Here is an 11531-nt window from a genome sequence, read left to right as displayed (position 1 = left end):
TTCTATGTGTGTGTTTACCTTGTTTAAGTCACTCTGAATAAGAGCATCTGATACATGTCTACTGTATGCATATGAAATAGATGACACACAGCATCTAAATGTATGTGTGTGTGTGTGTGTGTGTGTGTGTGTGTGTGTGTGTGTGTGTGTGTGTGTGTGTGTGTGTGTGTGTGTGTGTGTGTGTGTGTGTGTGTGTGTGTGTGTGTTTGTGTGTGTAGGTGACGTTCTCAACATTGATCCATTGAAGTTCTATTCTCAGTTGTATGAAACATTACTACAACTAGATGCTGGTGAGTTACGCACACACACACACACACACACACACACACACACACACACACACACACACACAGCTGCTGCCCAACACAAACGTTTACCTCTCACATCTTATGCAAATGTTTCATTGATATTTCTTGTGCTTGTGTAACGTTTGTGATTGTTTTTGAAAAGTGCCGCTGAGAATAGTTCCTCTCTGATTGTAACATCATGTCCATACTCCAGTCATATAGTGATGAATACTGAGTTATTGTACTGCCAGTCCGTACCCGTCATTCCCATCCGCCGTCCATCCGGGCTATGGGGCCGCAACCACGACTACAGATCCCATAGTCTGCGAGGGCCGTTCACCAAAAAACACGAATAAACAGCTTAAATGTGGGAAAGGGGAAAAATAATTTTATCATTCCGGTAATTTCAAACTTCCACAACATTTAAATCTCTTCATCTGTGTTAAAAATTATGTTTAAAAATTATGAATACATTATGAATTATAATGATACTTAAAGGTAGGGTAAGTGATTTGCGTTGGTTAAAATAATTGTTAAATAGCTCTATATTGTGATAGTACTCATTGCTATAGAGTGTTTGTTCAGTAAAAGGAGTCTCCTTGTCTCTCCAGCTCTTTATTAAACAGAAAATGCATTTTCGTTTCAGTTTCAGTTTCATTTCCAATTTTATCCAACCAGGAAAGAGAACTCAATCAGGATACAGATTAAACAAGTGAAATGTGAAGTGATGACACTAAGAAATGAGCAGGCAAAATTGGAACTGGAACACTATAAAAATGAAGCTTAAAAATGGGTACTTTCTCCTGATTGGCTGAGATTTTGACACCTACCGAAAAATGTATTTTCTGTTTATTAAAGAGCTGGAGAGACAGGGAGACTCCTGTTACTGAACAAACACTCTATAGCAATGATTACTATCACAATATAGAGCTATAACCTTTTAACACAATACTTTTTGTTTTAACCCAAAAATATCACTTACCCTACCTTTAATGATTATAAGGAAAACATAATAAACCACCGACACTTAATATGGAAGACTTGGAACGGGGAAAATGAATAATTGTAACACTCTCACTCCATCCCCCCTCTAGGGAAGCGCAATGATGACATCATCATCGTGCTGCGCTGCCTGGACGTGATGCTGACGCGGCGCCGGAAGCAGGTGACCCTGCAGCGAGCGATGTCATTCGTCAAGAGGCTGGGCACGCTCAGTGTGCACACCCTGCCCAACGCCGCCGTGGGACTGCTAGCCTCCTGCAGGGCTGTGCTGCATGTAAGACACACTGTGTGTGTGTGTGTGTGTGTGTGTGTGTGTGTGTGTGTGTGTGTTACTATACTTGTGAGGCCTAATGTCCCCACAAGTATAGTAGAATGAGAGAAATAGACGTGAGGAACCATCTTCCTGGTCTGATTAACTCAGAACAGTCTGCGGCACAGTGTAGCAGTCGGTAGCGCTGTCGCCTCACAGCTAGAAGGTCCTGGGTTCGATTCCCGCCGGGGACGTTGTGGGCGCTGGGGGCGTGTCTTCTCCTCCGCGTCATCAGCGCCCATACCCTAGGTGGGGTTGACGAAAGGGCCTACTCTGTGTGGAGTTTGCATGTTCTCCCCGTGTCTCCTAGGGTAGGTACCCTCACAAAAAACATGCTGTAATCCTGGTCACTATACTGCCTCCCCCTGGTCAGCCGGGGCGCCTGATGGAGGGGAAAGGAACTGGTTGGAATAACGTGTTCCTTCCACACGCTACGTCCTACCAGGGAAGGAGGCATGAGATCGGCCCTGGGCTGGTGGGGGGAGTGTAGCGCCCAGGATCGCTTAGATAATTGGCATCGGGTGGAAAAAAAAGGGTTACACAATCGTGGGATAAAAAAAGAAAATGAACAGTCTGCAGCCACTGCCTGCGTTTTTTTCCCCAAGAGCCACAGAGTATTTAGCTCGGGGACGATCGACACACAGAGTGTCACAAAAGACGGAGGATTGTCTCTGCTTCTATCTGGGAAAGAAAGCATGTCACCCAGACCCTCCGTTCTTTAGTTATTGGCTGTTGAATATAGCTTGTTCTCAACAAAAACGCAGGAAAAAAACAAGAAAGCAGAGAAACTTTATCATTAGATCAGACGGGGCTGGGTTTGTTGTGATCACGTTATTTCCGGGTCTACGGTTCTCCTGAAGTCATAGGATCACTCATAGGTCTACGAGCAAATAATGACGCAACCCCAGACCGCTAGCAAAGCTCCATGAGAAGATGGCTAAGCCCAAACCTCATGGACACCCGGGTCTCAATAAATTGGGAAGCGGTTGTGAAATAGAACCGGGTTTCGATCTCCATCCCTAAGCACGACCAAAGTGGAGCGACTAGAAAGATATGTTATCTTTTAGGTGGGAACCAGTGGTGTGTTGTACCGTGCTAAGATATATATATTGTGTGTGTGTGTGGGTGTGTGTGTGTGTGTGTGTGTGTGTGTGTGTGTGTGTGTCTCCAGGCATTCCCTAGGTGTGACATGCTGTTGGATAATGAATCCCAGGGGAGTGGAGTTTACCTTCCTGAGCTCAACGAACCAGAATACTGCAACCCCCAGAACACTGCATTGTGGGAGCTACACACACTGCAGGTACACACACACACACACACACACACACACACACACACACACACACACACACAAATGTGTTAAGATTGGATTTCTCTCCCTCCGAAGTTGAGAGGGATCAATCATGGCCCAGTATGCAAATATGGGCAGGGGTGCACATAACTGGTGCGCAGGTGCGCATGCGCACCCAAAATAAAAAATGCGCACCACATCAGATGACGCGAGGCGCTTTTGCGCACCAACAGCTGGGACAGGAATTTCCAAGCTTTTATTTTTTAGCAAAACTAAAAAATAAAAGCCTGGAGATCGAGGCTAGGAATTTACTTCCTGAAGCCACACTCACACAATCACTCTAAAGCACCCGTCGGCCCCATGTACAGCCATTAGGCACAGGGGTAGAGATATGACTCGCGTCGCCTCGCATCGCCTCGCATTGCCTCGCTGCGTGCACGCAGCCAGCAGCGGCTGTTAGAGGCACTCGTCACCGATGATGAACGCACCGTAATGGTGCAAAATATGCCGTGAACGTCCCAATCTGGTGGATAAAATCAGCGCAGCAGCGCAGGGCACCAACCTTGGGGGCTTTATCTAACAGCGTGAGAAAAAAAAACGGCGAAAATCGGCAGAATTTAGAAGCAGAGCGTCCTACAAACATTAGCCTTCTCTGGCTAATGCCTTCCCATAGGCCAAGAGGACGAGACCTTCTGATTGGTTCAGAAACGTACAGGCTACCGTTTCGGACTGAAACTTCAAAATAAAATCGACAGAAAAAGCCATTTCACCAGCTTTTTAACAACAAAACAAGCCAATGAAAACCTTGATCAGTGTATCTGGCAGAATCAATCACAACGTTGTTACGTACAGTATTCTGACGTTTACGAGCTTCATTGTTTATGAATTGAATACAAGGACCTCAATGGAAACAAGACCGCAAGGACTTTTTTGGACGGACCTTTTAGACTAGAGAAGTGTTTTAACTGTACTTGTGCTGTTTTGCATTTTTGTCTAATAAAATATTCAATCAATCAATTCATTCAGGAATCAGGACACGGACAGCAAGAATAAAGATAAATCAAAACTCAACAGAACTGTATACAAAGTAGTTCTGGTTTTACTTTAACCCATTAAGACCTGGAACGCATCTGTGTCACTTTTTCACTTGAGCTAAAAAGCATAATTTTACACTTTGGCTATTTTTGAAAAATCGTATTTTTTTTTTGGGCAAATCTTGAGATTTTAGTTACAAAAGCGAACATTTGTAACTCAAATCTTTGCTTCTGGGGGATTCAACAGTTTTTTTTACTTTGACTTACAGTATGTCGCCATAATATCAGTGGTTCTTTTTTCCATGTCAAGGACCCCCAAAATGACATGTATTTGGCCACGGACCCCCATCTAAAAATATATGTTCCAGGGACCCCCGGAAGCATAGATTTGAGTTAACATTTTTCGCTTTAAAACAATATATATTCAAAGATTTGCACACCTTTTCACGATTTTTCAAAAATAGCAGATCTACAAGCTCTTAGCGCTTGAGCTTGTAGATCTGCTATTTTTTGAATAGCCAAAGTGCAAAACAATGCTTTTTAGCTCAAATCAAAAGTGACACAGATGTGTGTGTGTGTGTGTGTGTGTGTGTGTGTGTGTGTGTGTGTGTGTGTGTGTGTGTGTGTGTGTGTGTGTGTGTGTGTGTGTGTGTGTGTGTGTGTGTGTGTGTGTGTGTGTGTTACAGAGACACTACCATCCTGTGGTTCGTAGGTTTGCGTCTCATCTGAGTCGTGGAGCGCCCAGCGAGGGGAGTGGCTCTCTGACCACTGAGCTGAGCCGCAGGTACACACCCACCTCACTCACTCACCCACCTCACTCACTCACTCATTCATTTATTCATTTATTCATTTATTCATTCATTTGCTGATTCACTATTTTTTTTTCATTTATTCACTGATTCGTTCACTATGGCAGACTGTCAGTCACTCAACTGTGTGTGTGTGTGTGTGTGTGTGTGTGTGTGTGTGTGTGTGTGTGTGTTCCAGGTTACCAGAGGAACTGTTTGAAGACTACAGTTTTACAGACATGACCTTTAACCCTGCCGTGTCTGCACCCAACACCAACAAGAAGGTAGAGAGACACACACACACACACACACACACACACACACACACACACACACCGAGATTGAAATGTACCGGCCTTAATGCAACCTGTAGCTGCTTTCCACCACTTCACTGTTCCTGCGTTTGTCACACATCAAGTAGTCAGGATGGACAAATGACAGATCTACAAGTTATCAACAGAAGTACAAGGGCGGGTCCAGTGTTGCCCAACGTAAAACTCAAATGGGAAAAAAAAGTGAAATGGGACCCTGTTCAGGGAAGTGAGAAAAAGACCAATCAGGCTGGATTGGGAGAAAGTGGTAGAAAGAAAGCCATATATTTTAACACATTACCTGCCGTTCACGGTTATATCCGTGAATTCAAATCCAACCGTTATCTGCCAATCACGGTTATATCTGAATAATATATATAGGGTTGTGATCCTTTTAGGATTTTAACAATTCCGGTTCCTTAAAGGGCAAGACCACTTTGCTAGAGGTGTGGGTTGTGTAGTTACTTTGCCATTTTGTAAATCCAAAGGTGGACAAGAAAGCAAAAATAATTGCTCCATTGATTAGAAATTGATAATTCAAAATATGCTCCTCATTGACTTACATTGTACGCTGAAACAGTTCTCAAAGTCACTCTTTTAGCACGTAAATGGACGAAACAAAGTTGATTCAGACAATATAGAACAGGGGTGGGCAGCATTTATTTCCAGAGGGCCACACTATCTTCGATAAAATGAGTGAAGGGCCACACATTCATTGTACAATTGAATTGAAACTTGAAACACATACTGTAAGTGCTGAATGATGTTGAAACTGCATGAATTTGGTAGACATGCCAGACTACATTAGAATAAGGTCCTTGCTTTCACAACAACAATGTTCATCAACAAAATGTTGATCTTTCTCTTTCTTTTTGTATCACTCTGATGTACTCTGTACGAGATTACAATGAATAGATCACATGAAACAATCCACGTCAATGCCGTATCTTATCTTATCTGATATGCACCTCTCCATAGGTCACTGATAAAACACATTGCATTCACATCGCATTCATTATATGATGAACTCACAGCAGACTGTTTCACTGTTACATTATAAACATAAAACATTTGAGTACATACGGATGGAGGAATGCAGGTATGTACTCAAATGGCAAATATGAATTAATATTAATTGGAGTTTAATTAATTTGTCTCAAAACCCGTAACATATGGCAGCCTTTTAAAATGTAGATATTTTTTTAAAAAAAATTGGGGGGGGGGGGGCATTTCTTTTTTTTTTATGACTTGGCGGGCCGGATTGAGATGGTCAAAGGGCCGGGTCCGGCCCCCGGGCCGTATGTTGCCCATGTGTGATATAGAACATCACCACACCCAGTTCTTTTTTTTGGATAAAAATGTTAGCTTCCTGTTGATTCTGCTATTTTTATTTAGAAGAAAACCCGGATTGGATCCGCGGATCCAGATCCGGATCCGGATTTTCAAATACTAAAATCAATAAGAAGTTGACATTTTTATAAAAAAAAAAACAGTACTGGGTTTGGTGATGTTCTATATTGTCTGAATCAGCTTTGTTTGTCTTCGTTTACGTGCTAAAAGAGTGACTTTGAGAGCTGTTTTACCGTACAATGTAAGTCAATGAGAAGCATATTTTGAATGATCAATTTCTAATCAATGGCGCAATTATTTTTGATTTCTTGTCCACCTTTGGAGTTACATCATGGCAAGGTAACTACACAACCCAAACCTCTACCAAAGTGGTCTTGTCCTTTAACACATTGACTGCCAGAGTTTATTCCAAATTTACCCCCTTGGCTGCCAGCGATTTGCGTGTTTTTTTTGTTTTCTCTATTTTCTGCATTTAAATGCATTTAAGTTTCTCAGGCCATGGTTTTGAACACATACGACGATCGACCAGCAGAGCGCAGCAAAATGACACCCTCGATGACTCGCTGACTCGCCCCCCCCCCTCCCTCCAGGCTCAAACAGTCAAAACAACATGAACCGGATGTGATTGTCTTCGACAATCTCTGATCGGCTTGTGATACGATGTGATACACGACGACGATGCCTGATCGTCACCCGGACCAAAGAAAATAAAAGGGGAGCTTTCCCTTTGTATTTTATAGCGTGTCCAAAAAAGGGGTTTTCTCTATTCTGGACGAAAATGACCGGAGAAAAACGATGTGACCCGGAAACGAAATTTTTTTTTTACATCCGGCTTCGGGTGAGTGTGACGTAGGCGGAAAACGAAAGTGATGATGAAAAGTAAACAGACCCGCGCGATCACAGATGAAACCAATGAAAATACCTAATATCGAGATAACTCGATCTAGGCAGTCGAGCGCTGGATTACTATTATCGAGTTAACTCGATCTAGGCAGTCGATGTGTTAACGACTCAACGGTCCCATTCCTTCACTGTTCTCTTTAACCTTTAACTTGTTGTGTTTTGCACTTACTACAGGATATGTGATGTATGTATAATTAATACTTTCTTTTGATTGTGTGTGCGTGTGCGTGTGCGTGTGCGTGCGTGTGTGTGTGTGTGTGTGTGTGTGTGTGTGTGTGTGTGTGCGCGCGTGTGCGTGTGTGTGTGTGTGTGCGTGTGTGTGTGTCTGCGTGCGTGCGTGTGTGTGTTTGTGTTTCAGGATCGTTTCACACTAGGTTCTGTCCTGTTGGATTCTGAGCTACAGAGAGACGTGTCCACCGTCCTGTCAGACTGTCAGGACACACACACACCTATGGACTTCTCCCAGGCCTACACACAGCACACAATATAACACACACACACACACACACACACACACACACACACACACACACAGAGGAATTGGAGTTGTGTTAAATGTACAGATTAATAGATCCAGTGTAACAGAAACTGCTCCAACATTCTGTATTTACATTCATGCTTTTTTCTTTTTTTTTCTACAGTTATTTGAACATCTTTTCAATCTGTAACTCATTCATTTCTTTGTGTTGACACATTGTTAGTAAAGATGTAACTCATTCATTTCTTTGTGTTGACACATTGTTAGTAAAGATGTAACTCATTCATTTCTTTGTGTTGACACATTGTTAGTAAAGATGTAACTCATTCATTTCTTTGTGTTGACACATTGTTAGTAAAGATGGAGTGAAAAGGTTTTGTGCTTTCTTTGTTTCCTACCATTTATTTTAAACATATCGTTGCTGTCGCTGCAGAAACCTCTTATCTCAGGGGTCTTCAAAGTTTTCAGGCCAAGGACCCCCTAGCTGAGAGAGAGATGAAGCAGGGACCCCCTGCTCTATGTTGTATAAAATTGTGTTTCAGATGAAACTTTTTTTTCTTTACTTGGTCTGCTCTTTTTTTCCTCTATACACATATACCTCTTTGCCAAAAATAGCCGATCTACAAGCTCACAACGCCTCGCAGCGCGAGGCGTTGTGAGCTTGTAGATCGGCTATTTTTTATTTTTTTTTGCTAGATTTGGCGGACCCCCTGTAGTAACTCTGAGGACCCCCTAGGGGTCCCGGACCCCCTGTTGAAGACCCCTGGCTTATCTCCATATTTTAACTTGTTTTCCCCGTAAATTAACGCCCCTACTACGATCATACTACAGCGTCACACAAAAGAATCAAAAACAGGCTCAAAACGCGTCTCTTCAAAAAAAAAAATATATATTTTTTTTTTTCCTTAAGTGAACAGAATCACGTTTATTAAGAATTATTAAAAGAAATAACCGCAAATAACCACCAAAAACTTGGAAATATCCGCCCAAAACCGCAAAAAAATCGCTCGCGCGCGCTTCCGCACACGACTTCGCACCGGGCCCCGCATTTCTCCCAGACGGCTCTGTGCGGACCCTGTGAAATGGAATTGATGGATGTGACTCCAGTCCAAAAAACCTATACCTCCCTCCCACTCCCATTATAGGATCTTGAGAAAAAGCTCTATACCTCCACATCTTTTTACCGTGGTGAAAACGAGCTATTTTCGACGGGCGATCACTCTGCAATGGCGGATCGCGTTAGAAATGTTATCGTTCCAGTACTTAGACGGGACGGGTCTACAGCTCTGAACAGCTCAGCGTAAACGGTAAGAACACTGGTTAGATGTACCCTGTTTACTGTGTTAATACTTTTCACTGGTTGTGTACATAAACATCTTGGGTAATGAGGCACTCTTTTATCAGAGTTCTTTGCACGGCTTGGTTGAATGCTTGATTCTGATTGGTCAATCGCTGAATTCAACTGTGTGTCATTTCTGGATAATGACCATGAGCTCTGTCAGACCCGCCTGATTATGGATTCCACCAACGCTCCAGGATTTAGACCCGCCTTACCTGTCTGATTGGCTCCCTGGCAGGCATAGTCTTACTGAGGTTAGGGTTAGGGTTAGGTTTAGTTTTACTGAGGTTAGGGTTAGGGTTAGGTTTAGGCATAGTTTTACTAGGGTTAGGGTTAGGGTTAGGTTTAGGCATAGTAGCAAAAACGAGAACTGTCAATCACAGCGACTACTGACCAATCACAGCGGGTTTGCCAGGACGCGGCGTGGGTTTCATAACGCGTCAGACCCGCTGTCTAATCAAAGACTCAGCACCTGTGTGTGTGTGTGTGTGTCAGTGTCGTGCACAGACATTTTGAGGGGCAGGTGCTCAAGTAAATGATACTTTTTTTTGTTTACTTGGTCTGCTCTTCTTTCCCTCTACACCTATACCTCTTTGCCAAAAATAGCCGATCTACAAGCTCACAACGCCTCGCGGCTATTTTTGGCTAAAGTTCTCCTCAGAAAAGGGATGCTAGGTTTCGAGTGGTTATGGTAAAAAGAAAAATCTTCTTTTTACCATAAATGTTCTTCTTTTTTTCAAAAGGGCACTTCTGGTCAAGAGGGCAAAGGGCAGTCGCTCTAGCACCACCTAGAGTCTATCTGTGCACGTCCCTGAACCTTGAGTGAGGTCATCCACTGACAATGTCATCTGTTTGCTAGATTTAAATCAGGCCATTCATATTATGACAGTGTTGATTGATTGGCTGTGGTAATTGTATTGTATTTTCTGAGTGCTGCTGAGTGAGGTCATTGTCTTAAGCTGACATTGTCATCTTTGCTACTAGATTTAAATCAGGCTACTCATGTTATGACAGTGTTGATTGGCCACATATGATAATGACAGTGTGATTAGCCTCAGTCAGAGGCCACAATCAGCTGTACTTTCAGTTGACATGCTGATGTGTTCCCCCAGCTGCGAGTCGTTGTGAGCTTGTAGATCGGCTATTTTATTTGTATATAGGTTTAAAGTGCTCAGTACAGCAACTTGCTATCAGTGGCGTGCACAGACATTTTGAGGGGCAGGTTCTCAAGTAAATTATACTTTTTTTTGTTTACTTGGTCTGCTCTTTTTTCCCCCTACATCCTATACCTCTTTGCCAAAAATAGCAGATCTACAAGCCCACAACGCCTCGCAGCGCGTTGTGAGCTTGTAGATCTGCTATTTTTGGCTAAAGTTCTCCTCAGAAAAGGGATGCTAGGTTTCGAGTTGTTATGGTAAAAAGAAAAATCATATCACATACAGATTTGGTGGACCCCCTGTAGTAACTCTGAGGACCCCCTAGGGGTCCCGGACCCCTGTTGAAGACCCCTGCTGTAAACTGGAAAAAAACAACAACTTTTTTTTTCTTCTTTTCAAAAGGGCACTTTTGGTCAAGAGGGCAAAGGGTAGGTGCTCTAGCGCCACCTAGAGTCTATCTGTGCACGTCTCTGGCTATGGGCCTGGTCTACAAGATTCGACACAACATTGGGATCCCCCTGTATTTGTCAAAAATACTTCCAAAACGTAAATGAAGTCCACGATCATAACACCAGAGGCAGCTCCACGGATCATGTTGAACCCAGATTTGGCTCAACAAAGGGAATGAACTCGGCAGATCTACATGCTCACAACGCCTCGCGCTGCGAGGCGTTGTGGGCTTGTAGATCGGCTATTTTAGGCAAAGAGGTATAGGTGTAGAGGGAAAAAAGAGCAGACCAAGTAAACAAAAAAAAAGTATAATTTACTTGAGCACCTGCCCCTCAAAATGTCTGTGCACGCCACTGCACTTTCAAAACTGCCCCAAAGATACACCTCCAGGAGGCTGCAATTCTAAAATGGCCCCTGTCAAAGTATTAACCTAACCCCCCTGCATCATCAAGTCAGCAGGGCTTTCAGATCTGATATCAGGTTTGTCCACAGTGAAACTTTGTAGATGTTGACTATTATTACAAAACATACATTAACCACTTCAGCCTTATATACAATTTGGCGATTTGAAAATAGCCGATCTTCAAGCTCGCATTGTGGGCTTGTAGATCTGCTATTTTCAAATTATTTTTATACAATTTGAAAAGTTGTGAAATGGGACATTCTGCATAATGAGTATGTTCTACTTTTGGTACTTTAAAGGACGAGTTCACCCAAAAAATGACTTATTTTCAATCAATTACACACCCCATGAAGCCTTGATTTCATGGATTTATTTTTGTTTTTGTGGCATTCCTAAGACAATAATTTGATGACCGTGTGTATTTCCGG

General features: G+C 42.9%; 1 protein-coding gene across 2 annotated transcripts in view; it reads left to right on the top strand.

The window, feature by feature from the left end:
• Nucleotides 1-8130, top strand: part of noc3l (NOC3-like DNA replication regulator) — a 39099-nt gene extending 30969 nt beyond the window's left edge. For both annotated transcript variants that reach the window (XM_084077933.1, XM_084077934.1), the window contains exons 16-21: nucleotides 219-290; nucleotides 1382-1563; nucleotides 2771-2899; nucleotides 4611-4708; nucleotides 4912-4996; nucleotides 7635-8130. In XM_084077933.1, the coding sequence (XP_083934059.1) occupies nucleotides 219-290; nucleotides 1382-1563; nucleotides 2771-2899; nucleotides 4611-4708; nucleotides 4912-4996; nucleotides 7635-7766 (698 nt within the window). In that variant the 3' untranslated portion in view covers nucleotides 7767-8130. The remainder of the gene's footprint in view (nucleotides 1-218; nucleotides 291-1381; nucleotides 1564-2770; nucleotides 2900-4610; nucleotides 4709-4911; nucleotides 4997-7634) is intronic.
• The last annotated feature ends 3401 nt before the right edge of the window (nucleotides 8131-11531 follow it).

This window comes from Gymnoscopelus microlampas (assembly GCF_963454915.1).
Source record: "Gymnoscopelus microlampas genome assembly, chromosome: 14".
Classification (NCBI taxonomy): Eukaryota; Metazoa; Chordata; class Actinopteri; order Myctophiformes; family Myctophidae; genus Gymnoscopelus; species Gymnoscopelus microlampas.
The sequence above is the reverse complement of the archived record's forward strand: the minus strand, read 5'-3'. Positions and strand labels throughout refer to the sequence as shown.